We start from the raw sequence: 27,940 nt of genomic DNA on the forward strand, positions 1-27,940 counted from the left end.
GTAAAGAATAATAATAAAATCACATATTTGTTATAATACCTATCTGTTCAACTAATTGTAGGATGCAACAAAGGGACTGAACAACCTATACATTTATTCTAGTTATTCTATGGATTTATCAAATACGGTTATTGTTTTGTAGAAACAAATACTTTGTATCCGAATTTTGCCAAATATACTGTGAGAAATGAAATGTAGCAACATTGTAACAGTTACATTGTAACACAAATGCATTGCTATCGACGTACTTCCTGTTTTCACGAGAGCGTCGTACAGCAAACATGGCGGCCTCCGGTGGAAGAACCGTGGGATCTTTTCTCTGGAAATGCGGCAATTGCTGCTTCAATTTTAACACAGTCTCTTCAAATTTAACCTGCCAGGTAAAGCCAAGAGTTTAATTCGGCATGTTTTCACGGTAATGTCAACGGGGCTGCACTGCAGAGAAGGGTTGAGTTGTCCTTGAAATAGCTAAGCGCTAGTAGCAATGCGCTGCCTTGTCAACTAGCTCACATGTAAACTGTCATTGAAGTAAGACAGCCAGCTAGCTAAGTAACTTAGCTAGTTGACTTTCTAGATGTTGTTCTTCTTGTCTCAACATGCATGCCATAATGGACATAGCTAGCTAGCTACATGAACATAGTGGACATACAAGGCTCAATATTTTGGTTTAATAGAACCTTAGTTAGCTAAGCCTCACAGAGCTTGTTGACATAGCTAGCTAACGTTATACTACGTTAATCCAAGTCCCATTTACTAGTGGATACCTTGCTGTCAAATGCACATCAGTTGTACTACGTTAATCCAAGTCCCATTTACTAGTGGATACCTTGCTGTCAAATGCACATCAGTTGGTCTATTTGTCAATGCCAAATCTCACCGTTTCAGACTAATTTAATGCACCTAAAAGACCAGAGCCACCTACAGAGACGGTCTATTAGCCCAGATAACTGACATTCATCTATCCCTGTAAAAACCAAGGCCCTGGGTTATAAAAGCACCAGTTCTATACTACAGTATGTATCCTAACATAAGAACCTCCTCTTTCCTCCAGGTGCTGTCCAGACAGCTATGTGTGAGCGCTGTGCTCCACAGGAAGAACCTGGCTGCAGCGGGCCCAGAGAAGTTCTCGGAGGAGTTCATCAAGAAGCAGGTGGAGGAGTTCAACATCGGGAAGAGACATCTAGCCAACATGATGGGAGAGGACCCCGAGACCTTCACTCAGGGGGACATTGATGTAAGAAAGACTGCACTGATGTCTAACATATGAATTTCCTTATTGATGCCAACATGTACCTCTCTGAATATTCTAACTCCTGTACAACTCCTGTCTTTCGATAGAGGGATGTAGTGTAATGCAGTTTTTTGTCCTTACCCTACAATCAGAGATGGATTCATACCTCAATAAGTCTATGGTGTCCCCCCTCAACTCAATTGAGATATGCATTTGGCTAGGCTATGTTTAGAAAGGTGGCACCTTATTTGGAGTAGATAAATTATGCTTTCTTTCTCACAGGAGATGTCACATGTATTTAAGGCGGTTTTCCAGCCATATTAGTTTAATTCCTGGTCTGTCTCTGGTCTGTCTGCATGCCATCAGCAGCATCTGGTGTAGCCGATCACACAGACACGCTCTAACAGTCACCAGCAGGGGCCAGCACTGTGTAATGTGGTGTGTCCACTGTATTAGCAACGCCTGATACACACACACACACACACACACACACACACACACACACATACATCCCATGTTTTATTCATTAAGAAGGAAGAATGCATTAGCTTCGTTTGCCCCACTCATTTAGTTTGATTTCCCATGATTCTTCACTTCCCGGCGGTCTCTAACCATTGTTCTATATAATGAACAGAACTGTTAGCACTTACCAGTGGGCTGTGTAAAGCAGTTTGTGGTCATACGCATGTCCTTAAAACACCTAGGTGATGGGGTAAGGAAGTTTAATTGAAAAGAACAGAAAGGCCCGCACACTGAATTTGCCCCCAATTACCACCTTTAATGACAACGTTTCGATCCAACACGGATCTTCATCAGGTCAAGTAGACCTCGTTATCCCATCCCCTAATATATCCACATTTTACCCCACATAGTCATTACACATACGACGCATAGTGGGTGTGGATGCTATACAAAACATGGCCGTACAAAAAGCTACACTTTATGCACATTCAATAATCAGGGAGGTACATGTTGGCATCAATAATTAAATTAATATATACAATCAGGCCGGGTTGGAACCTAGACAGCAGTAAGGGAATATTACGTTCAAAACTGTAAACACCCACCTACATTACCATTACGTGTGGGACGCACGGTGGTCGTGCATATAATTACAGAGTGACCTACTTCAAAACAACTTGTGCGCCTCTACTATTCTGGTATCCATAAGATGTGCACATATAGTCATTATGAAAATCAACAATAAGACCTGGATCTGATCACACAGACAGACTCAGCAGGGGCCAGCACTGTGTAATGTGCTGTGTCCACTGGATTAGCAACGCCTGATACACACACATCCCATGTTTTATTCATTACTTAAGGAAGAATGCATTAGCTTCGTTTGCCCCACTCATTTAGTTTGATTTCCCATGATTCTTCACTTCCTGGCAGTCTCTAACCTTCATCCTATCTAATGAATATAGCTGTTAGCAGTGGGCTTTGTAACAGGAAGTGACATGGAGCGTCCCGTCGTCAGATGAGTGGAGGAGAGGGAGAGATGTGGAAAATGGGGAGACTGGAGAGGGAAATGGGGGAGACTGGAGAGGGAAATGGGGGAGACTGGAGAGGGAAATGAGGGAGACTGGAGAGGGAATGGAGGACCACTGGAGGGGGAATTAGGGGAAAAAGAGGGGTAATGGGGGAGACTGGAGGGGGAAATGGGGGAGACTAGAGAGGGAAATGAGGGAGACTGGAGAGGGAAATGAGGGAGACTGGAGAGGAAAATGGGGGAGACTGGAGAGGGAATGGGGTACCACTGGAGGGAGAATTAGGGGAAAAGGAGGGGTAATGGGGGAGACTGGAGAGGGAATGGGGTCCACTGGAGGGGTAATGGGGGAGACTGGAGAGGGAATGGGGTCCACTGGAGGGGTAATAGGGGAGACTGGAGAGGGAATGGGGTCCACTGGAGGGGTAATGGGGGAGACTGGAGGGGGAATGGGGTCCACTGGAGGGGGAATTGGGGAGACTGGAGAGGGAATGGGGTCCACTGGAGGGGGAATTGGGGAGACTGGAGAGGGAATGGGGTCCACTGGAGGGGGAATTGGGGAGACTGGAGAGGGAATGGGGTCCACTGGAGGGGGAATTGGGGAGACTGGAGAGGGAATGGGGTCCACTGGAGGGGGAATTGGGGAGACTGGAGAGGGAATGGGGTCCACTGGAGGGGGAATTGGGGAGACTGGAGAGGGAATGGGGTCCACTGGAGGGGGAATTGGGGAGACTGGAGAGGGAATGGGGTCCACTGGAGGGGGAATTGGGGAGACTGGAGAGGGAATGGGGTCCACTGGAGGGGGAATTGGGGAGACTGGAGAGGGAATGGGGTCCACTGGAGGGGGAATTGGGGAGACTGGAGAGGGAATGGGGTCCACTGGAGGGGGAATTGGGGGAGATTTGCACCTGTGTGTTGTTGTTGACTCTGGTTCAGTTGATGTGACATTCTTATTAGTGCAAACAATGCAAGTGTTAGCAGTTGAGATAATAAAAGGGAAACTTAGTTTCGAAATTAGGCACTGTGCAGAAACTATTGTGTAGCAGTACTCTCTAAGTTGTTTATTGACATCGATGAAGTTGAGACAGAGTGGAGGAATCTAGAGTGCTGTGAACAACACAGTGAAATCTGTGGCAGGGAGAAGGTCTCTCCCTTTCCCCTCTCTCTGTCTCTCCCTAGGGGACTCTGCCATATTGCAGCCTAGGGTATGAAATGAACAGGTGCTGCCTTCATCTGGCACAGTGTTCCACTCTCCTCCTCCCCTGTCTTCTTCTTTTTACCTCCCCCTCACCTGCCTCTCTCTCTTCCACCTCTCACTCTCCTTCTCTCTCTCTCTATCTTTCTCTCTCTCTCTCTCTCTTTGATTCCCCTCGTCCTGACAGCCCAAAAGGCTGCAGCATGCTCTCTCCTTCTAGCACCTGTTCCCTCTCTTAATTGAGCAGACAGAGTGAAGGAGCAAAATAAGTTAAAGATGAGGGAGAGGAGGGATGAACAGACTGGCTGGAGAAGAGTGGCAGGGTGGACACTACCTGTCTGTCCCCCTCCCACACACACACACAAATGCACACCTTCAGAGACACGCGCACACACACACACACACCTTCAGACTCTCTCCCCGCCCACACACACACACCTTCAGACCCCCTCCACACACACACATACACACACACACACACACACACCTTGTCAAGAGTAGTGCCATCTGTAGCAGCACTAATGACCTGGCTCCACTCTGCTGCCTTCACAAGGTGTGTGAACTTAGGGTGAACTGGTGACTCTAGTCTGTCCTCTGGTTCCTGTCACCTAGCTGTTTGTTTGTTCTCTCTCCCCTCTAACTTTCACTGCTGTTCTCTAGGAACTTCCCTCTAGCCTTTGTCTGAACTCTTACAAGACTTGAGTGTCTCCTCTCGAACCTGTTAGCTAGCCTGGCTGCTAATATAATTTATCCCTGTTCAGAGCTGGCTGTAAAAACTAAAGGTTCAAATCAAATGTTATTGGTCACATACACATGGTTAGCAGATGTTAATGTGAGTGTAGAGAAATGCTTGTGCTTCTAGTTCCGACCAAGCAGTAATATCTAACAAGTAATCTAACAATTTCACAACAACTACCTTATACAAACAAGTGTACAGGAATGAGTAAGAATATGTACATAAAAATATATGGATGAGCGATGGCCGAATGGCATAGGCAAGATGCAGTAGATGGTATAGAGTGTAGTATATACATATGAGATGAGTAATGTAGGGTATGTAAACATTATGTAAAGTGGCATTGTTTAAAGTGGCTAGTGATACATTTATTACACCCAATTTTTAATTATTAAAGTGTCTAGAGATGATTCAGTATGTTGGCAGCAGCCACTCAATGCTAGTGGTGGCTGTTTAACAGTCTGATGGCCTTGAGATAGAAGCTGTTTTTCAGTCTCTCGGTCCCTGCTTTTATGCACCTGTACTGACCTCGCCTTCTGGATGATAGCGGGGTGAACAGGCAGTGGCTCGGGTGGTTGTTGTCCCTGATGATCTTTTTGGTTTCTCCCTGTTTAGAGCTGGCTGTTTAAACTAAATGTTTCTCCCTGTTCAGAGCTGGCTGTTTAAACTAAATGTTTCTCCCTGTTTAGAGCTGGCTGTTTAAACTAAATGTTTCTCCCTGTTCAGAGCTGGCTGTTTAAACTAAATGTTTCTCCCTGTTTAGAGCTGGCTGTTTAAACTAAATGTTTCTCCCTGTTCAGAGTTGGCTGTTTAAACTAAATGTTTCTCCCTGTTCAGAGCTGGCTGTTTAAACTAAATGTTTCTCCCTGTTTAGAGCTGGCTGTTTAAACTAAATGTTTCTCCCTGTTCAGAGTTGGCTGTTTAAACTAAATGTTTCTCCCTGTTCAGAGCTGGCTGTTTAAACTAAATGTTTCTCCCTGTTCAGAGCTGGCTGTTTAAACTAAATGTTTCTCCCTGTTTAGAGCTGGCTGTTTAAACTAAATGTTTCTCCCTGTTTAGAGCTGGCTGTTTAAACTAAATGTTTCTCCCTGTTCAGAGCTGGCTGTTTAAACTAAATGTTTCTCCCTGTTCAGAGCTGGCTGTTTAAACTAAATGTTTCTCCCTGTTTAGAGCTGGCTGTTTAAACTAAATGTTTCTCCCTGTTTAGAGCTGGCTGTTTAAACTAAATGTTTCTCCCTGTTCAGAGTTGGCTGTTTAAACTAAATGTTTCTCCCTGTTTAGAGCTGGCTGTTTAAACTAAATGTTTCTCCCTGTTTAGAGCTGGCTGTTTAAACTAAATGTTTCTCCCTGTTTAGAGCTGCTGTTTAAACTAAATGTTTCTCCCTGTTCAGAGCTGGCTGTTTAAACTAAATGTTTCTCCCTGTTCAGAGCTGGCTGTTTAAACTAAATGTTTCTCCCTGTTCAGAGCTGGCTGTTTAAACTAAATGTTTCTCCCTGTTTAGAGCTGGCTGTTTTAAACTAAATGTTTCTCCCTGTTTAGAGCTGGCTGTTTAAACTAAATGTTTCTCCCTGTTTAGAGCTGGCTGTTTAAACTAAATGTTTCTCCCTGTTTAGAGCTGGCTCTTTAAACTAAATGTTTCTCCCTGTTCAGAGCTGTCTGTTTAAACTAAATGTTTCTCCCTGTTTAGAGCTGGCTGTTTAAACTAAATGTTTCTCCCTGTTTAGAGCTGGCTGTTTAAACTAAATGTTTCTCCCTGTTCAGAGCTGGCTGTTTAAACTAAATGTTTCTCCCTGTTCAGAGCTGGCTGTTTAAGCTAAATGTTTATCCCTGTTTAGAGCTGGCTGTTTAAACTAAATGTTTCTCCCTGTTCTCCCTGTTCAGAGCTGGCTGTTTAAACTAAATGTTTCTCCCTGTTCAGAGCTGGCTGTTTAAACTAAATGTTTCTCCCTGTTCAGAGCTGGCTCTTTAAACTAAATGTTTCTCCCTGTTCAGAGCTGGCTCTTTAAACTAAATGTTTCTCCCTGTTTAGAGCTGGCTGTTTAAACTAAATGTTTCTCCCTGTTTAGAGCTGGCTGTTTAAACTAAATGTTTCTCCCTGTTCAGAGCTGGCTGTTTAAAATAAATGTTTCTCCCTGTTTAGAGCTGGCTGTTTAAACTAAATGTTTCTCCCTGCTTAGAGCTGGCTGTTTAAACTAAATGTTTCTCCCTGTTTAGAGCTGGCTGTTTAAACTAAACGTTTCTCCCTGTTTAGAGCTGGCTGTTTAAACTAAATGTTTCTCCCTGTTTAGAGCTGGCTGTTTAAACTAAATGTTTCTCCCTGTTTAGAGCTGGCTGTTTAAACTAAATGTTTCTCCCTGTTCAGAGTTGGCTGTTTAAACTAAATGTTTCTCCCTGTTCAGAGCTGGCTGTTTAAACTAAATGTTTCTCCCTGTTCAGAGCTGGCTGTTTAAACTAAATGTTTCTCCCTGTTTAGAGCTGGCTGTTTAAACTAAATGTTTCTCCCTGTTTAGAGCTGGCTGTTTAAACTAAATGTTTCTCCCTGTTCAGAGCTGGCTGTTTAAACTAAATGTTTCTCCCTGTTCAGAGCTGGCTGTTTAAACTAAATGTTTCTCCCTGTTTAGAGCTGGCTGTTTAAACTAAATGTTTCTCCCTGTTTAGAGCTGGCTGTTTAAACTAAATGTTTCTCCCTGTTCAGAGCTGGCTGTTTAAACTAAATGTTTCTCCCTGTTCAGAGCTGGCTGTTTAAACTAAATGTTTCTCCCTGTTTAGAGCTGGCTGTTTAAACTAAATGTTTCTCCCTGTTTAGAGCTGGCTGTTTAAACTAAATGTTTCTCCCTGTTCAGAGTTGGCTGTTTAAACTAAATGTTTCTCCCTGTTTAGAGCTGGCTGTTTAAACTAAATGTTTCTCCCTGTTTAGAGCTGGCTGTTTAAACTAAATGTTTCTCCCTGTTCAGAGCTGGCTGTTTAAACTAAATGTTTCTCCCTGTTCAGAGCTGGCTGTTTAAACTAAATGTTTATCCCTGTTTAGAGCTGGCTGTTTAAACTAAATGTTTCTCCCTGTTCTCCCTGTTCAGAGCTGGCTGTTTAAACTAAATGTTTCTCCCTGTTCAGAGCTGGCTCTTTAAACTAAATGTTTCTCCCTGTTTAGAGCTGGCTGTTTAAACTAAATGTTTCTCCCTGTTTAGAGCTGGCTGTTTAAACTAAATGTTTCTCCCTGTTTAGAGCTGCTGTTTAAACTAAACGTTTCTCCCTGTTCAGAGCTGGCTGTTTAAACTAAATGTTTCTCCCTGCTTAGAGCTGGCTGTTTAAACTAAATGTTTCTCCCTGTTCTCCCTGTTCAGAGCTGGCTGTTTAAACTAAATGTTTCTCCCTGTTTAGAGCTGGCTGTTTAAACTAAATGTTTCTCCCTGTTCAGAGCTGGCTGTTTAAACTAAATGTTTCTCCCTGTTTAGAGCTGGCTGTTTAAACTAAATGTTTCTCCCTGTTTAGAGTTGGCTGTTTAAACTAAATGTTTCTCCCTGTTCAGAGCTGGCTGTTTAAACTAAATGTTTCTCCCTGTTTAGAGCTGGCTGTTTAAACTAAACGTTTCTCCCTGTTCAGAGCTGGCTGTTTAAACTAAATGTTTCTCCCTGTTCAGAGCTGGCTGTTTAAACTAAATGTTTCTCCCTGTTCAGAGCTGGCTGTTTAAACTAAATGTTTCTCCCTGTTTAGAGCTGGCTGTTTAAACTAAATGTTTCTCCCTGCTTAGAGCTGGCTGTTTAAACTAAATGTTTCTCCCTGTTTAGAGCTGGCTGTTTAAACTAAATGTTTCTCCCTGTTCAGAGCTGGCTGTTTAAACTAACTGTTTCTCCCTGTTTAGAGCTGGCTGTTTAAACATCTTTAGGATATGTTAATGATATTTGACTTCTCTTTCCTTTTCTGTTCCAGAGAAGCATTGCATACCTGTTCCCCTCCGGCCTGTTTGACAAAAAAGCCAAACCACTGATGAAGGTAAGACTGGACGTCCTCCCTGTCTCTGTTTTCTGTCTCATGTAGAAGTGTATTAACTCAGAAACTTCAAATTCATTAGTGATTCAAAATCTTCATATTTTCTTCCAGCATCCGGATGAGGTGTTTCCAAAACAGAGAGGTAGGTCCTTTTAAATAGATTTACAACTGAGACGGATTGTTCTACTCCTATGGTCCTTTTCACGCTGTGTGAGAGCTGCACTTTCACAACATCACCAGCAGGGGGACCTCTGTGTTTTTCCTCAATCTCTAACAGTGATTGGGCTAGACAAAGTAAAGTGGTTTACACCAATGGCCTAACTCTCTCTCTCTCTCTCTCTCTCTCTCTCTTTTCCTCTCTCCCTCTGTCTCTCTCTCTCACGCGCTCACTCACTCTCTCTCACACACACACACACACACACACACACACACACACACACACACACACACACACACACACACATCCTCTAGCTGTCCAATGGGGCGCAGATGGACGGCCATTCCACTTTCTGTTCTACACAGGAAAGCAGTCCTACTACACTCTAATGCACGTGAGTACTGGGTGTGTGGGAGAGAGATCGGGAGGAGAGGGACTGAGGGTGGAAGTTTTTCTGGAGGTAGAAAGCCCCGGTCTTAGCCTCCAGGGCCTTATTTATGGTCCCCAGGGAAAGGTGCTCCTGTCACATCCCATTTCACACACACAGCCAGAGCTACAGCTGAATACAGCAGGAGGGCCGGGTGAGGAGGGCCGGGTGAGGAGGGAGGGAGGGAGGGAGGGAGGGAGGGAAGGAAGGGTGGGGAGGTATGGAGAGAGATGTGGATGGAGGTGGGATGGTGAGAGTAGGAGCAGTGTGAGAGGAGGGGGGGGGGGGTGTTTGGGAGAGGTGGGTTGTGGAAGGTAGGGAGGGGTGCAGACAGGCAGGGGGCGTGACTGTGTCTGTGACGGGCCCCTCTGTCCCCGTCCTAAATCCTGTTTCAGGCCTGGCTCGGTGACTACCATGGCTGATAGTCAGGCTTTGTGCCTGGATGAGAGCTGCTCTGCCCTGGGGATTTCACCAGAGAGGTAGAGGGTCCCTGGAGACCGGTGCTGTAGATTAGCTAGCTACCCACCTCTACCCACTCAGCTTACCCTCCATCCCTCCATCTTCTGTATTTTTCCTTCACACCCGCTCGTTCTCCCTCTTTACCTTCCTCTTGTTAATATGGTTGATTTGACCTAGGACAGAGGTGTGTTTCTCTGGCAGATAAGAAGTGTGTGTAACCTGGCAATATTTTGTCCTCTTGTCAACTCCCCCCCCTTCCCATGCCCTGCAGCAACACCTGGCTCCCTGCTGTTAGTTTAAATAGGGATGTCAGACCAGTGTCTGAGAGGGAGGGGGCTGTTTGTCTCTCTTGAGGGAAAACTACTCTCTCTTTCTCTCAATTCAATTTAAGGGCTTTATTGGCATGGAAAACATATGTTAACTAGATAATAAACAAAAGTGAAATAACCAATAAAAAATAACAGTAAACATTACACTCTCTATTGCTCTCTCTCTCTTCCCTTCTCCGTGACGGGGAACTCACCCCCCTCCACTCTTGGCTTTTCTCTCTCCCTCCTCCCCCTCTCAGCCCAGACCCCTGTAGTGCAACCCAACCATGTACAACAAACACCGCAGTGTGCCTTGCAGGGGAGAACTGAGTCAGAGATTAAAAGGTGGACGGGTCACTACTCTCTCTGTTTCCCCCTCTTTCTATGCATCTCTCTCACTACACAACATATTGTTTGATACCTCTGGAAGAATCACAATCCCAACATTTGAGTGTTAATTAACTCTGCAAACACACATCCACTTACATGTGCACAGTACTGTATTTACAGCCACAACACCTCCCCCCGCCCCCATAATACAACACACACACACACACACACACACACACACACACACACACACACACACACACACACACACACACACACACACACACACACACACACACACACACAGCTCTGCCAAGTCATTGGGGTGTAAAGCTGGCTGTGTGTATGAGGAAGAGGCTTCCAGGTTGAGTGCTCTGTGGTTCTGTTGGGTTTAGCCCCCTCACTGCTCCACTGCCCTCTTCATCTTATCTACCCCCTACCCTACCCACTGCTGAGGGGAACCAGGGGTACCTGACTACCCCCTACCCTACCCACTGCTGAGGGGAACCAGGGGTACCTGACTACCCCCTACCCTACCCACTGCTGAGGGGAACCAGGGGTACCTGACTACCCCCTACCCTACCCACTGCTGAGGGGAACCAGGGGTACCTAACTACCCCCTACCCACTGCTGAGGGGAACCAGGGGTACCTGACTACACCCTACCATACCCACTGCTGAGGGGAACCAGGGGTACCTGACTACACCCTACCATACCCACTGCTGAGGGGAACCAGGGGTACCTGACTACACCCTACCCACTGCTGAGGGGAACCAGGGGTACCTAACTACCCCCTACCCACTGCTGAGGGGAACCAGGGGTACCTGACTACACCCTACCATACCCACTGCTGAGGGGAACCAGGGGTACCTGACTACACCCTACCATACCCACTGCTGAGGGGAACCAGGGGTACCTGACTACCCCCTACCCACTGCTGAGGGGAACCAGGGGTACCTGACTACACCCTACCATACCCACTGCTGAGGGGAACCAGGGGTACCTGACTACCCCCTACCCACTGCTGATGGGAACCAGGGGTACCTGACTACCCCCTACCCTACCCACTGCTGAGGGGAACCAGGGGTACCTGACTACCCACTGCTGAGGGGAACCAGGGGTACCTGACTACCCCCTACCCTACCCACTGCTGAGGGGAACCATGGGTACCTGAATACCCCCTACCCTACCCACTGCTGAGGGGAACCAGGGGTTCCTGACTACCCCGTACCCACTGCTGAGGGGAACCAGGGGTTCCTGACTACCCCCTACCCACTGCTGAGGGGAACCAGGGGTACCTGACTACCCCCTACCCACTGCTGAGGGGAACCAGGGGTACCTGACTACCCCCTACCCACTGCTGAGGGGAACCAGGGGTACCTGACTACCCCCTACCCACTGCTGAGGGGAACCAGGGGTACCTGACTACCCCCTACCCACTGCTGAGGGGAACCAGGGGTACCTGACTACCCCCTACCCTACCCACTGCTGAGGGGAACCAGGGGTACCTGACTACCCCCTACCCTACCCACTGCTGAGGGGAACCAGGGGTACCTGACTACCCCCTACCCCTACTCACTGCTGAGGGGAACCAGGGGTACCTGACTACCCCCTACCCACTGCTGAGGGGAACCAGGGGTACCTGACTACCCCCTACCCTACCCACTGCTGAGGGGAACCAGGGGTACCTGACTACCCCCTACCCTACCCACTGCTGAGGGGAACCAGGGGTACCTGACTACCCCTACCCTACCCACTGCTGAGGGGAACCAGGGGTACCTGACTACCCCCTACCCTACCCACTGCTGAGGGGAACCAGGGGTACCTGACTACCCCTACCCTACCCACTGCTGAGGGGAACCAGGGGTACCTGACTACCCCTACCCTACCCACTGCTGAGGGGAACCAGGGGTACCTGACTACCCCTACCCTACCCACTGCTGAGGGGAACCAGGGGTACCTGACTACCCCTACCCTACCCACTGCTGAGGGGAACCAGGGGTACCTGACTACCCCTACCCTACCCACTGCTGAGGGGAACCAGGGGTACCTGACTACCCCTATCCTACCCACTGCTGAGGGGAACCAGGGGTACCTGACTACCCCTACCCTACCCACTGCTGAGGGGAACCAGGGGTACCTGACTACCCCTACCCTACCCACTGCTGAGGGGAACCAGGGGTACCTGACTACCCCTACCCTACCCACTGCTGAGGGGAACCAGGGGTACCTGACTACCCCTACCCTACCCACTGCTGAGGGGAACCAGGGGTACCTGACTACCCCTACCCTACCCACTGCTGAGGGGAACCAGGGGTACCTGACTACCCCTACCCTACCCACTGCTGAGGGGAACCAGGGGTACCTGACTACCCCTACCCTACCCACTGCTGAGGGGAACCAGGGGTACCTGACTACCCCTACCCTACCCACTGCTGAGGGGAACCAGGGGTACCTGACTACCCCTACCCTACCCACTGCTGAGGGGAACCAGGGGTACCTGACTACCCCTACCCTACCCACTGCTGAGGGGAACCAGGGGTACCTGACTACCCCTACCCTACCCACTGCTGAGGGGAACCAGGGGTACCTGACTACCCCCTACCCACTGCTGAGGGGAACCAGGGGTACCTGACTACCCCCTACCCACTGCTGAGGGGAACCAGGGGTACCTGACTACCCCCTACCCACTGCTGAGGGGAACCAGGGGTACCTGACTACCCCCTACCCACTGCTGAGGGGAACCAGGGGTACCTGACTACCCCCTACCCACTGCTGAGGGGAACCAGGGGTACCTGACTACCCCCTACCCTACCCACTGCTGAGGGGAACCAGGGGTACCTGACTACCCCCTACCCTACCCACTGCTGAGGGGAACCAGGGGTACCTGACTACCCCCTACCCTACCCACTGCTGAGGGGAACCAGGGGTACCTGACTACCCCCTACCCTACCCACTGCTGAGGGGAACCAGGGGTACCTGACTACCCCTACCCTACCCACTGCTGAGGGGAACCAGGGGTACCTGACTACCCCTACCCTACCCACTGCTGAGGGGAACCAGGGGTACCTGACTACCCCTACCCTACCCACTGCTGAGGGGAACCAGGGGTACCTGACTACCCCTACCCTACCCACTGCTGAGGGGAACCAGGGGTACCTGACTACCCCTACCCTACCCACTGCTGAGGGGAACCAGGGGTACCTGACTACCCCTATCCTACCCACTGCTGAGGGGAACCAGGGGTACCTGACTACCCCTACCCTACCCACTGCTGAGGGGAACCAGGGGTACCTGACTACCCCTACCCTACCCACTGCTGAGGGGAACCAGGGGTACCTGACTACCCCTACCCTACCCACTGCTGAGGGGAACCAGGGGTACCTGACTACCCCTACCCTACCCACTGCTGAGGGGAACCAGGGGTACCTGACTACCCCTACCCTACCCACTGCTGAGGGGAACCAGGGGTACCTGACTACCCCTACCCTACCCACTGCTGAGGGGAACCAGGGGTACCTGACTACCCCTACCCTACCCACTGCTGAGGGGAACCAGGGGTACCTGACTACCCCTACCCTACCCACTGCTGAGGGGAACCAGGGGTACCTGACTACCCCTACCCTACCCACTGCTGAGGGGAACCAGGGGTACCTGACTACCCCCTACCCACTGCTGAGGGGAACCAGGGGTACCTGACTACCCCCTACCCACTGCTGAGGGGAACCAGGGGTACCTGACTACCCCCTACCCACTGCTGAGGGGAACCAGGGGTACCTGACTACCCCCTACCCACTGCTGAGGGGAACCAGGGGTACCTGACTACCCCCTACCCACTGCTGAGGGGAACCAGGGGTACCTGACTACCCCCTACCCACTGCTGAGGGGAACCAGGGGTACCTGACTACCCCCTACCCACTGCTGAGGGGAACCAGGGGTACCTGACTACCCCCTACCCACTGCTGAGGGGAACCAGGGGTACCTGACTACCCCCTACCCACTGCTGAGGGGAACCAGGGGTACCTGACTACCCCCTACCCACTGCTGAGGGGAACCAGGGGTACCTGACTACCCCCTACCCACTGCTGAGGGGAACCAGGGGTACCTGACTACCCCCTACCCACTGCTGAGGGGAACCAGGGGTACCTGACTACCCCCTACCCACTGCTGAGGGGAACCAGGGGTACCTGACTACCCCCTACCCACTGCTGAGGGGAACCAGGGGTACCTGACTACCCCCTACCCACTGCTGAGGGGAACCAGGGGTACCTGACTACCCCCTACCCACTGCTGAGGGGAACCAGGGGTACCTGACTACCCCCTACCCACTGCTGAGGGGAACCAGGGGTACCTGACTACCCCCTACCCACTGCTGAGGGGAACCAGGGGTACCTGACTACCCCCTACCCACTGCTGAGGGGAACCAGGGGTACCTGACTACCCCCTACCCACTGCTGAGGGGAACCAGGGGTACCTGACTACCCATACCCACTGCTGAGGGGAACCAGGGGTACCTGACTACCCCCTACCCACTGCTGAGGGGAACCAGGGGTACCTGACTACCCCCTACCCACTGCTGAGGGGAACCAGGGGTACCTGACTACCCATACCCACTGCTGAGGGGAACCAGGGGTACCTGACTACCCCCTACCCACTGCTGAGGGGAACCAGGGGTACCTGACTACCCCCTACCCACTGCTGAGGGGAACCAGGGGTACCTGACTACCCACTGCTGAGGGGAACCAGGGGCTCCTGACTACCCACTGCTGAGGGGAACCAGGGGCTCCTGACTACCCCCTACCCACTGCTGAGGGGAACCAGGGGTACCTGACTACCCACTGCTGAGGGGAACCAGGGGCTCCTGACTACCCACTGCTGAGGGGAACCAGGGGCTCCTGACTACCCACTGCTGAGGGGAACCAGGGGCTCCTGACTACCCACTGCTGAGGGGAACCAGGGGCTCCTGACTACCCCCTACCCACTGCTGAGGGGAACCAGGGGCACCTGACTACCCCCTACCCACTGCTGAGGGGAACCAGGGGTACCTGACTACCCCCTACCCACTGCTGAGGGGAACCAGGGGTACCTGACTACCCCCTACCCACTGCTGAGGGAACCAGGGGTACCTGACTACCCCCTACCCACTGCTGAGGGGAACCAGGGGTACCTGACTACCCCCTACCCACTGCTGAGGGGAACCAGGGGTACCTGACTACCCCCTACCCACTGCTGAGGGGAACCAGGGGTACCTGACTACCCCCTACCCACTGCTGAGGGGAACCAGGGGTACCTGACTACCCCCTACCCACTGCTGAGGGAACCAGGGGTACCTGACTACCCCCTACCCACTGCTGAGGGGAACCAGGGGTACCTGACTACCCCCTACCCACTGCTGAGGGGAACCAGGGGTACCTGACTACCCCCTACCCACTGCTGAGGGGAACCAGGGGTACCTGACTACCCCCTACCCACTGCTGAGGGGAACCAGGGGTACCTGACTACCCCCTACCCACTGCTGAGGGGAACCAGGGGTACCTGACTACCCCCTACCCACTGCTGAGGGGAACCAGGGGTACCTGACTACCCCCTACCCACTGCTGAGGGGAACCAGGGGTACCTGACTACCCCCTACCCACTGCTGAGGGGAACCAGGGGTACCTGACTACCCCCTACCCACTGCTGAGGGGAACCAGGGGTACCTGACTACCCCCTACCCACTGCTGAGGGGAACCAGGGGTACCTGACTACCCCCTACCCACTGCTGAGGGGAACCAGGGGTACCTGACTACCCCCTACCCACTGCTGAGGGGAACCAGGGGTACCTGACTACCCCCTACCCACTGCTGAGGGGAACCAGGGGTACCTGACTACCCCCTACCCACTGCTGAGGGGAACCAGGGGTACCTGACTACCCCCTACCCACTGCTGAGGGGAACCAGGGGTACCTGACTACCCCCTACCCACTGCTGAGGGGAACCAGGGGTACCTGACTACCCCCTACCCACTGCTGAGGGGAACCAGGGGTACCTGACTACCCCCTACCCACTGCTGAGGGGAACCAGGGGTACCTGACTACCCCCTACCCACTGCTGAGGGGAACCAGGGGTACCTGACTACCCCCTACCCACTGCTGAGGGGAACCAGGGGTACCTGACTACCCCCTACCCACTGCTGAGGGGAACCAGGGGTACCTGACTACCCCCTACCCACTGCTGAGGGGAACCAGGGGTACCTGACTAACCCCTACCCACTGCTGAGGGAACCAGGGGTACCTGACTACCCCCTACCCACTGCTGAGGGGAACCAGGGGTACCTGACTACCCCCTACCCACTGCTGAGGGGAACCAGGGGTACCTGACTACCCCCTACCCACTGCTGAGGGGAACCAGGGGTACCTGACTACCCCCTACCCACTGCTGAGGGGAACCAGGGGTACCTGACTACCCCCTACCCACTGCTGAGGGGAACCAGGGGTACCTGACTACCCCCTACCCACTGCTGAGGGGAACCAGGGGTACCTGACTACCCCCTACCCACTGCTGAGGGGAACCAGGGGTACCTGACTACCCCCTACCCACTGCTGAGGGGAACCAGGGGTACCTGACTACCCCCTACCCACTGCTGAGGGGAACCAGGGGTACCTGACTACCCCCTACCCACTGCTGAGGGGAACCAGGGGTACCTGACTACCCCCTACCCACTGCTGAGGGGAACCAGGGGTACCTGACTACCCCCTACCCACTGCTGAGGGGAACCAGGGGCACCTGACTACCCACTGCTGAGGGGAACCAGGGGCTCCTGACTACCCACTGCTGAGGGGAACCAGGGGCTCCTGACTACCCACTGCTGAGGGGAACCAGGGGCTCCTGACTACCCACTGCTGAGGGGAACCAGGGGCTCCTGACTACCCACTGCTGAGGGGAACCAGGGGCTCCTGACTACCCACTGCTGAGGGGAACCAGGGGCTCCTGACTACCCACTGCTGAGGGGAACCAGGGGTTCCTGACTACCCCCTACCCTACCCACTGCTGAGGGGAACCAGGGGCTCCTGACTACCCCCTACCCACTGCTGAGGGGAACCAGGGGTACCTGACTACCCCCTACCCTACCCACTGCTGAGGGGAACCAGGGGCTCCTGACTACCCCCTTCCCTACCCACTGCTGAGGGGAACCAGAGGCTCCTGACTACCCCCTACCCTACCCACTGCTGAGGGGAACCAGGGGTACCTGACTACCCCCTACCCTACCCACTGCTGAGGGGAACCAGAGGCTCCTGACTCCCCCCTACCCACTGCTGAGGGGAACCAGGGGTACCTGACTACCCCCTACCCTACCCACTGCTGAGGGGAACCAGAGGCTCCTGACTACCCCCTACCCTACCCACTGCTGAGGGGAACCAGGGGCTCCTGACTACCCCCTACCCTACCCACTGCTGAGGGGAACCAGGGGCTCCTGACTACCCCTCCCCCCCTTCATATCTAAACCCCGTTAGGACATGAGTATGATGTTAGAGCCGGGACACTGGAGCCTCTGAAGCCAGAGGATTTCATTCTGATATTCCTCAGAGCTTTGCTCTATAAGGGCTCACTGGTGAAGCCATATCAAAAGCATGCTAACAGGGTGCTGCTTCACACTGCTTATTGAATTTGAGGAACTAGAAGTGAGTCGAGAGTTGAGTATAAAATGTTCAAGTGTAGGAGGCATTCATTTCTCTTCTGTATCTCTTTCTTTTCTGTATCTCTTTCTCTCTGCTTGTCTCCCACTATCCTCCTCTTTTTCATCCAGGCCTCTATACCTCAATCATTTCCCAGCCATTGTAGGGCCCAGTGTTCACAAATGTGTAACGCCAAACCCCCTCACACCACCACCTGCCCTCCCTTTTTATAAAGATTATTTTATTACTTCTTTTTTTGTGACACAAATTGGTTTTTGCTTGATGTTTGCTTTCCCCCCCTCTGTCTGTCTCTCTCTTTCTGTGGCGGAGTGTCGGCGGATTAGACTCCACTCTATCAAGAAGGAATTAAACAAACATCTGCTGAATAATGGACAGGGAAATGAGTTCTCACCCAGTCGCGGGGGGGGGGGGGGGGTGGATGGATGGATGGATGGGGAGTTGAGGCTGCTTTGGGACGTGACAGAATGCCAGGCTGACGGCCCGGGTCGGGGCCCTCTATCACCAGCCTTAACGTACTGTACCGCGATTGATGGGCTAACGCCAAGCTCGTGGGCTCCATGCCAATTTAGACAAGCGTGCCCGCAGACAGCGGGTAGCTAGCCCTCTCGCTCCGCATGGCGGCTTCTTGGGGAGAAAGGGGGAGTAAGCTTTAGCCCAAGTGCTCCCCAATTCAATTTTCCCACCCAATTAAATCCAGCCAAGGATGGGGACAGATATGGGATCTGCTTTCATAATGGAGAATCCTCTCTCTTTCTCTATCTCTAGGGTGTGGGTGTGTGTGTGCGTGCGTGTGTGTCAGATGTACTCAATACGAGTCTTTTTTTGATACAACACAAATACACATTGTTAATATTGAGTGAAAGGTTCATAGACCATAGGGTGTTCCATGTTGTTTAATCTTGTTGTCTGTGTCCTCCTGTCCCATTCAGGACACCTTCACTAAAGCCCTGGCAGTAGAGAAGCACCAGGACCGTCTGAGAGGAAAGGGTCTCTTCACCCAGGATACCAAGCAGATGTGAGGATAGTTGTTTTCACAGAGCAGTGAAATAAGTTCACCGGTGAATGTTGATATATATATATATATATATGTGTGTGTGTGTGTGTGTGTGTGTGTATCTAACTGTCTATGTTCAGTTCTCTGGTGGGTAGTCGGTGGTTGCTGAAAGAAGAGCTGGAGGAGTTGTTGGTGGAGACCATCTCAGAACACGATGTAAGAAGGAACTCTTTTAATGCCATCCAGATATCTGGTCCTTCTCCTTCTCACTTCAACAGTTCTGCTGTGATAGTATTTACTGAGGAAAAAGACCTTAGATATCACTAGCTAGGTTTCCATCCAATTAGCACCAGATTTTCATGTGAATATTCAAAAATCTGCATAAATAAAATATGTGCATTTTCCCACCAGAGAATAATCAATTCCATCAACTTGAATTGTTGCGGATAAAAGTGCGTGATTAGGTAGTCCACATAAAAATAAGGTTTGCGGTTAAATTCCCATGTACCAAATAAAAAAAGTTAAATGAATTTCTCCCATTTTCAACAATACTGATGGTTTTGTCACACATGTTGCGTTATATAGCGACTGTGCACCCTGATGTTGGCACGTGCACTCTAGCCAACAGCTAGCAGATACATTGTGGGTACAGCCTACATGATGAGATTATTATGGACTAAAGAGCGAGATTCGTTTAATTTGACAAAAGTCACCCAAGCATCAATCATCATGTCACCAGAATAAGACCCTCAATATTTATTGGAAAGGAGAATCAAACTCATCACCTTGCACTTTCACCACCCTGTGAAGTTCATCATTTATTTTATCTGTAGCCTAATAAACTGGATGATTTAAACTGGATGATGTCATCACGTGACTCCAAGTTTACTTCCATATGATGGTTATTACACTGCTCAAAAAAATAAAGGGAACACTAAAATAACACATCCTAGATCTGAATGAATGAAATATTCTTATTAAATACATTTTTTTTTACATAGTTGAATGTGCTGACAACAAAATCACACAAAAATTATCAATGGAAATCAAATTTATCAACCCATGGAGGTCTGGATTTGGAGTCACACTCAAAATTAAAGTGGAAAACCACACTACAGGCTGATCCAACTTTGATGTAATGTCCTTAAAACAAGTCAAAATGAGGCTCAGTAGTGTGTGTGGCCTCCACGTGCCTGTATGACCTCCCTACAACGCCTGGGCATGCTCCTGATGAGGTGGCGGATGGTCTCCTGAGGGATCTCCTCCCAGACCTGGACTAAAGCATCCGCCAACTCCTGGACAGTCTGTGGTGCAACGTGGCGTTGGTGGATGGAGCGAGACATGATGTCCCAGATGTGCTCAATTGGATTCAGGTCTGGGGAACGGGCGGGCCAGTCCATAGCATCAATGCCTTCCTCTTGCAGGAACTGCTGACACACTCCAGCCACTTGAGGTCTAGCATTGTCTTGCATTAGGAGGAACCCAGGGCCAACCGCACCAGCATATGGTCTCACAAGGGGTCTGAGGATCTCATCTCGGTACCTAATGGCAGTCAGGCTACCTCTGGCGAGCACATGGAGGGCTGTGCGGCCCCCCAAAGAAATGCCACCCCACACCATGACTGACCCACCGCCAAACCGGTCATGCTGGAGGATGTTGCAGGCAGCAGAAAGTTCTCCACGGCGGCTCCAGACTCTGTCACGTCTGTCACGTGCTCAGTGTGAACCTGCTTTCATCTGTGAAGAGCACAGGGCGCCAGTGTCGAATTTGCCAATCTTGGTGTTCTCTGGCAAATGCCAAACGTCCTGCACGGTGTTGGGCTGTAAGCACAACCCCCATCTGTGGACGTCGGGCCCTCATACCACCCTCATAGAGTTTGTTTCTGACCGTTTGAGCAGACACATGCACATTTGTGGCCTGCTGGAGTTCATTTTGCAGGGCTCTGGCAGTGCTCCACCTGCTCCTCCTTGCACAAAGGCGGAGGTAGCGGTCCTGCTGCTGGGTTGTTGCCCTCCTACGGCCTCCTCCACGTTTCCTGATGTACTGGCCTGTCTCCTGGTAGCGCCTCCATGCTCTGGACACTACGCTGACAGACACAGCAAACCTTCTTGCCACAGCTCGCATTGATGTGCCATCCTGGATGAGCTGCACTACCTGAGCCACTTGTGTGGGTTGTAGACTCCGTCTCATGCTACCACTAGAGTGAAAGCACCGCCAGCATTCAAAAGTGACCAAAACATCAGCCAGGAAGCATAGGAACTGAGAAGTGGTCTGTGGTCACCACCTGCAGAACCACTCCTTTATTGGGGGTGTCTTGCTAATTGCCTATAATTTCCACCTGTTGTCTATTCCATTTGCACAACAGCATGTGAAATTTATTGTCAATCAGTGTTGCTTCCTAAGTGGACAGTTTGATTTCACAGAAGTGTGATTGACTTGGAGTTACATTGTGTTGTTTAAGTGTTCCCTTTATTTTTTTGAGCAGTGTATATCAATATTTGGAGAGCTTACTGACAACTTTGCTGTTTCCATCATGCCTTCCAATATTTGTATTTAACATGTTCTTTACTCACATAGAAGGTTGGCTGTCAACCTGGTTGTTGGCATGCTAGATACTGTATTACTGGTATGATGCAGTTCACCTAGTCACCACAAGAGGCTGCTGTTTAGATACTGAACAGAGCCCTACAACGCCAATAGAAAGTAGGCGTGTGTACTTATGTTCTTACGCTCCGGGGTGATGTTTCCCCTACAGACCCAGGATCAGCTTCCCCTCCACCAATCCTAACCTTTACCATTAGTTGGGGAAATTATAAACTGACCCACGATCAGCGTCTAGGGGCAACTCCTATTCTTCCATGTTGTGTGTGTCTCTCGTCAGTATGCACGGTTCATCCAGCTGATGGAGAGGTTGCTGTCTCTGCCCTACTGCTCTGTGGAGGAGGACTTTGTCCAGCGCTACCGCAGACAGCTAGAGATCCAGTCCTCCAAGCAGCAGGTCCAGCCCCTACAGTACGACCAGCACGGAGTGGCTTACAGCACTGGAGATGGTAAACAGCAATCAATCAATTAATACGATTGGGCTTTTATCAATCAATGGATCAATAACATAGCATTTATTTACATTTGACAGCAACCCGGGTCTAATCTTTCCCTTTCAAAGAATGACCTACAGTCATTGGTTGGCCAGGGCTTCATGGTAGAAGAGAGAGATCTAGGATAATAAGTTGTGTGTGTGTGTTTCCCAGGCAGGAGGAAGACCGCTACAGGTACTGTCCTACTGAGAGACAGCAGCTCAGGATCCATCAGCATCAACGGGACAAACTATGTCCACTACTTCCCTGTCCTGCAAGACCGGTCCGTATTCCTTCCCAGTAGACATCCACCGTAATGCTTTCAAATAGCATGTGTTTTCAGACCAGTACTGATCAGAGAGGAAGCTTTAGAGGATTGACATGGCTCGTTAGTGCTTCCTCTCCCACAAGTCCCTGCTTCTTTCCACACTCCTCTCCCCACCCTTCCTTAACGTGCACGCCGTGCCACGTGCACTCAAACAAAACACTGTTGAAAAGTAGCTTTATGTTGCACTTCACTGCGTTATAGCCTCTTTTATTTATCTGGGATATAGCAGAGTTAATTACACAACTGAGTGGGTTAGGTGTGTGTGTGTGTGTGTGTGTGATCTCCTGGGCTGAGGACAGACTGAGACAGGACTAATAGGACCTGAAGGGTGACGGTGGTTTGACTGTGTCAGCAATACGCCTTTCATTTAGTCTGCTGGGATGTGGGCCAGAACACACACTCCATACACATTGACACACACACACCCCTCATCTGTCTTTTTCATGCTGAGACAGAAGAGTGACTGCTGTAGTGTCTAAATATGACTGTGTGGCTCTAACAGAGGTTAACATGACTCTATACACACACCGCAGCTCTTTACAATCCTCTAGACAACCACTGCTGTTGATAACTGGTATCTCAGTGCCCACTCCATTGACTGACTTACTTACCCTTTTCTCTCTCTCTCTTTATCCTGTTATCCCTCTTATTCTCTCTCTCTCTTTCTTTCTCGTAACCAACTCCTCTTTCTCCCTCCCTCCTTTCCACCTCTCTCCCTCCCTCCCTCAATCTTTTTATCCCTCCCCTCACCCTTCTTCGCTCCATCCCTCTCCTCCCCTTCTCTCAATCTCCATCCCTCTCCTCCCCTTCTCTCAATCTCCATCCCTCTCCTCCCCTCCCTTCTCTCCATCCCTCTTCTCTCCTCCATCTCATCCCTCCCCTCCCTTCTCTCATCTCCATCCCTCTTCTCTCCTCTCCATCCCTCATCTCTCTTCTCCTCCCTTCTCTCCATCCCTCGTCTCTCTTCTCCTCCCTTCTCTCCATCCCTCATCTCTCTTCTCCCTCCTCTCTATCCCTCTCCTCCCTCCTCTCCTCCATCTCATCCCTCTCCTGCCTCCCTCTCCTCCCTTCATCTCATCCCTCTCCTCACTTCTCTCCATCTCCCTCCTCTCCATCTCCCTCCCTCCTCTCCATCTCATCTCTCTCCTCCCTTATCTCCATCCCTCTCCTCCCTTCTCCATCTCCATCCCTCTCCTCCCTTCTCTCCATCTCATCCCTCTCCTCCCTCCTCTCCATCTCATCCCTCTCCTCCCTCAATCTTTTTATCCCTCCCCTCACCCTTCTTCGCTCCATCCCTCTCCTCCCCTTCTCTCAATCTCCATCCCTCTCCTCCCCTTCTCTCAATCTCCATCCCTCTCCTCCCCTCCCTTCTCTCCATCCCTCTTCTCTCCTCCATCTCATCCCTCCCCTCCCTTCTCTCATCTCCATCCCTCTTCTCTCCTCTCCATCCCTCATCTCTCTTCTCCTCCCTTCTCTCCATCCCTCGTCTCTCTTCTCCTCCCTTCTCTCCATCCCTCATCTCTCTTCTCCCTCCTCTCTATCCCTCTCCTCCCTCCTCTCCTCCATCTCATCCCTCTCCTGCCTCCCTCTCCTCCCTTCATCTCATCCCTCTCCTCACTTCTCTCCATCTCCCTCCTCTCCATCTCCCTCCCTCCTCTCCATCTCATCTCTCTCCTCCCTTATCTCCATCCCTCTCCTCCCTTCTCCATCTCCATCCCTCTCCTCCCTTCTCCATCTCCATCCCTCTCCTCCCTTCTCTCCATCTCATCCCTCTCCTCCCTCCTCTCCATCTCATCCCTCTCCTCCCTCCTCTCCATCTCATCCCTCTCCTCCCTCCTCTCCATCGCATCCCTCTCCTCCCTCTTCTCCATCTCATCCCTCTCTCCATCCCTTCTCCTCCCTTCTCCTCCCTTCTCTCCATCCATCTCATCCCCTCCCTTCTCTCCATCCCTCTCCTCCCTTCTCTCCATCCCTCTCCTCCCTTCTCTCTATCCCTCTCATCCCCTCCCTTCTCCCCATCCTTCTCCTCCCTTCTCTCCATCTCTCTCCTCCCTTCTCTCCATCCCCCTCATCCCCTCCCTTCTCCCCATCCTTCTCCTCCCTTCTCTCTATCCCTCTCCTCCCTTCTCTCCATCCCTCTCCTCTCCCCCTGACAGGGAGCAGTTGATGTTCCCCCTCCACTTCATGGGGGTGCTGGGGAGGTTTGACATGCAGTGCAGTGTGAGTGGCGGGGGCCATTCCAGCCAGGCGGGGGCGCTACGCCTTGCCATCTCCCGCGCCATGCTCAGCTTCCTGTCTGAGGGACAGGTGGAGACCATGAGACAAGGTTGGTAGTGGTACTACAAACACATACACACAACTAACGAGACACACATACACATCATTCAGAAAGCTTCATTATCTTTTTTTGTATTTTTTTGTATTTTTATTTAACCTTTTATTTAACTAGGCAAGTCAGTTAATAACAAATTCTTATTTACAATGATGACCTACCAAAAGGCAAAAGGCCTCCTGCGGGGACGGGGGCTGGGATTAAAAATGTTAAAATCTAGGACAGAACACACATCACGACAAGAGTCACCACAACACTACATGTTGAGAGACCTAAAACATCAACATAGCATGGCAGCAACACAACATGACAACAATATGGTAGCAATACAACATGACAACAGCATGGTAGCAACACAACATGGTAGCATCACAAAACATGGTACAAACTATATTGGGCACAGACAGCAGCACAAAGGGCAAGAAGGTAGAGACAACAATACATCACGCAAAGCAGCCACAACTGTCAGTAAGAGTGTCCATGATTAAGACTTTGAATGAAGAGATTGAGATAAAACTGTCCAGTTTGAGTGTTTGTTGCAGCTGGTTCCAGTCGCTAGCTGCAGCGAACTGAAAAGAGGAGCGACCCAGGGATGTGTGTGCTTTGGGGACCTTTAACAGAATGTGACTGGCAGAACGGGTGTTGTATGTGGAGGAGGAGGGCTGCAGTAGATATCTCAGATAGGGGGGAGTGAGGCTTAAGAGGGTTTTATAAATAAGCATCAACCACTAGGTCTTGCGATGGGTATACAGAGATGACCAGTTTACAGAGGAGTATAGAGTGCAGTGATGTGTTCTTTAAGGAGCATTGGTGGCAAATCTGATGGCTGAATGGTAAAGAACATCTAGCCGCTCGAGAGCACCCTTACCTGCCGATCTATAAATTATGTCTCCATAATCTAGCATGGGTAGGATGGTCATCTGAATCAGGGTTAGTCTGGCAGCTGGGGTGAAAGAGGAGCGATTACGATAGAGGAAACCAAGTCTAGATTTAACTTTAGCCTGCACATTTGATATGTGTTGAGAGAAGGATTGTTTTAATGTACATGAAATGAACAACATTGGCCGCTGTTCCTCTGTTGCTTTGTCGTTGATGTATTGTACTATTTTTGGTTTTACCTTTGACCTGCATCTCTGCCTCCCTCTCAGCTGGGCTGCTGACCCCTGACCCCAGAATTAAGGAGAGGAAGAAGCCGGGCCAGGAGGGAGCGAGGAGGAAGTTCACCTGGAAGAAACGCTGAGGTGAAGGACAGAATAGAACTGGACACAGGGAAATCACAGCAACATCTTCATCATTATCTTCCTCTGAGATCAGAACTGTTATTAGTAAGTGGACAAATTGTTCATCCAACCCCTGTTGTAGCTTTTTATATGTCCCCTAAAGGTGTTTTAGATCTGGAAATGGACACCAAGTACATGACTCAAATACATGTACAAATTCAAAGGGGTTCTGTCCATGTGAGGGTAGAATTCCCAACTCCATATAGGCTGCAATGTTTTTTTTTCTGACACCAGAGGGCCATCTCTGGCAACACACCTGTCCACTGTCTTTGTCTGTATATTGAAAATAAAATGTTTTTCAAATACCTTGCTTATAATATGCTGTTTTTATTCCATATAAAAAATAAATGGCCAGTAACGTTACAGCTGCACCTTAACCAGGCGCTGTCCACTGTCATGGGGTGCTGAAAATCTACGTTAGGGATTCTGCCTTAGTCGCTGTCCATGGTGATGAACCCTGCGGTAGCAGATTCTGTATTTCTATTTCGTGCCTTCAGAACTTTCACCCCTGCGTTAAATTGGAAAAGGTCACCACAGTTCCATAATTTGCCGTCTCAATTTACACCACAGGATGGCGATAAATGCGCATAAAATGCCCTGGTTTAACCAGGGGAGTGATCAAGATGCATGGGCGCTCTGAGCATGCGGTTGTAGAATATGTACAGTGGCTGGTGAAATTATTATTAAATTCAATAGATCTTTATGTGTATATTAATGAAGTCAATTGTGTATGCTTGTAGATTATAAAATATAAATGGTTTAGCCAATATCTTGTGTTATCAAAAGGTAGGCTATAAAACAATTATGTATTTTCACTTTGGACGTAATCTGTCATTCTGTTTTAATAAACATATTTGAAACAAAAATGTTGCACTTTCTTTACGGACACTTATCAATGTCACAACTGTGAAGTTTGAGGAGAGAACGCTTGCACGCACCTGTCCTGAAATCACTAATTAGACAACAGTTCCCGCGGTGGACTCAGCACGCTGGGGGTGGAGACAGTTTGTAGCACGCCACCATCCCTCATTGGGCGGCATCTGAATGCGCTAGTCCTGATGGGCACTATCAAATCACAGTGTGGGCAACGGGTGAGCTGAGACTGAGTGTAGCTTACCCCGTCCACCATTTAATACAAAATATATCGGGTATTTGTACTTTTCCATCCAATGGATGCAGCAGTGATGAACCCCCAGATAATGACTGATATCAACGGCAACAGCAATGCCGCGAACGCGGAACTGGAGGTGAAAAAGCTCCAAGAGCTGGTTCGGAAATTGGAGCGGCAAAATGAGCAATTGAGGACGCGGGCGAACGGCTGCACTGGCAGCCCCCACATTCTACCTCCCTCTCCGGCCTACATGGCCGGGAGCTACTGCATACCTAGTCCGTTACCGACGCTACTGTGCCAGTCTTCCTTGGAGTCATTTTTCCCGTTGGACGAACCGTTCGAATATTTACATTCACATTATGTTGATACTGCTCTCGAGACGGAGGCTGATTATATGGAACTTACGGTTCTGGATGAGGTGGACATTCTGGACCTAGATGCTGTATTCTCTAATGACGACTCTGAAGCTACCTGGTAACTATTTCACAATGTGCAACGGTTTGTATAATGTAGTTGAGGTGGCAAATTTAATCGGACAGATTTCTTTGAAACTTGCAGTCTTTATTTGCATATGACAATTTGTCTATACGATGTACGATGGTGATGCAGTGTTCTGTTTATTTTAAAGGATATGTGACTGTTACTCTGGTAGACGTAGGCCTATGGAATATAATGATGTACCTGCAAATGAGACTCAAATCCTAGTAGGAATGATATACGACAACAAAGCCACACCTTCGGGGCAAATTGGACAGAAAGATGGAGCTGACACTTGTTCCAATGTCATTCGATTTTTCTTTAACAAACACATCGATTTGTTGCAATT

The 27,940-nt window shown here is 50.2% G+C and overlaps 1 protein-coding gene across 1 annotated transcript; it reads left to right on the forward strand.

Annotated features, from left to right (window-relative positions):
- Positions 1–239: 239 nt before the first annotated feature.
- mrps9 (mitochondrial ribosomal protein S9) lies at positions 240–26,863 on the forward strand. The gene is made up of 11 exons (XM_038998211.1): positions 240–380; positions 1,052–1,234; positions 8,580–8,642; positions 8,751–8,781; positions 9,111–9,190; positions 18,925–19,010; positions 19,130–19,205; positions 21,871–22,039; positions 22,238–22,346; positions 24,548–24,717; positions 25,872–26,863. The coding sequence occupies exons 1-11, from the start codon at positions 282–284 to the stop codon at positions 25,961–25,963; spliced, it is 1,158 nt and encodes a 385-aa protein (XP_038854139.1). The 5' UTR covers positions 240–281; the 3' UTR covers positions 25,964–26,863.
- The last annotated feature ends 1,077 nt before the right edge of the window (positions 26,864–27,940 follow it).

The sequence above is a fragment of the Salvelinus namaycush genome, chromosome 7, assembly GCF_016432855.1.
Source record: "Salvelinus namaycush isolate Seneca chromosome 7, SaNama_1.0, whole genome shotgun sequence".
In the NCBI taxonomy this organism is placed as follows: Eukaryota; Metazoa; Chordata; class Actinopteri; order Salmoniformes; family Salmonidae; genus Salvelinus; species Salvelinus namaycush.

Coding starts and splice junctions, on each gene's coding strand:
- mrps9 (XM_038998211.1), top strand. CDS start 282: ATGGCGGCCTCCGGTGGAAGAACCGTGGGATCTTTTCTCTGGAAATGC. Junction 381..1,051: donor CTTCAAATTTAACCTGCCAG/GTAAAGCCAAGA, acceptor TCTTTCCTCCAG/GTGCTGTCCAGACAGCTATG. Junction 9,191..18,924: donor CCTACTACACTCTAATGCAC/GTGAGTACTGGG, acceptor TGTCCCATTCAG/GACACCTTCACTAAAGCCCT.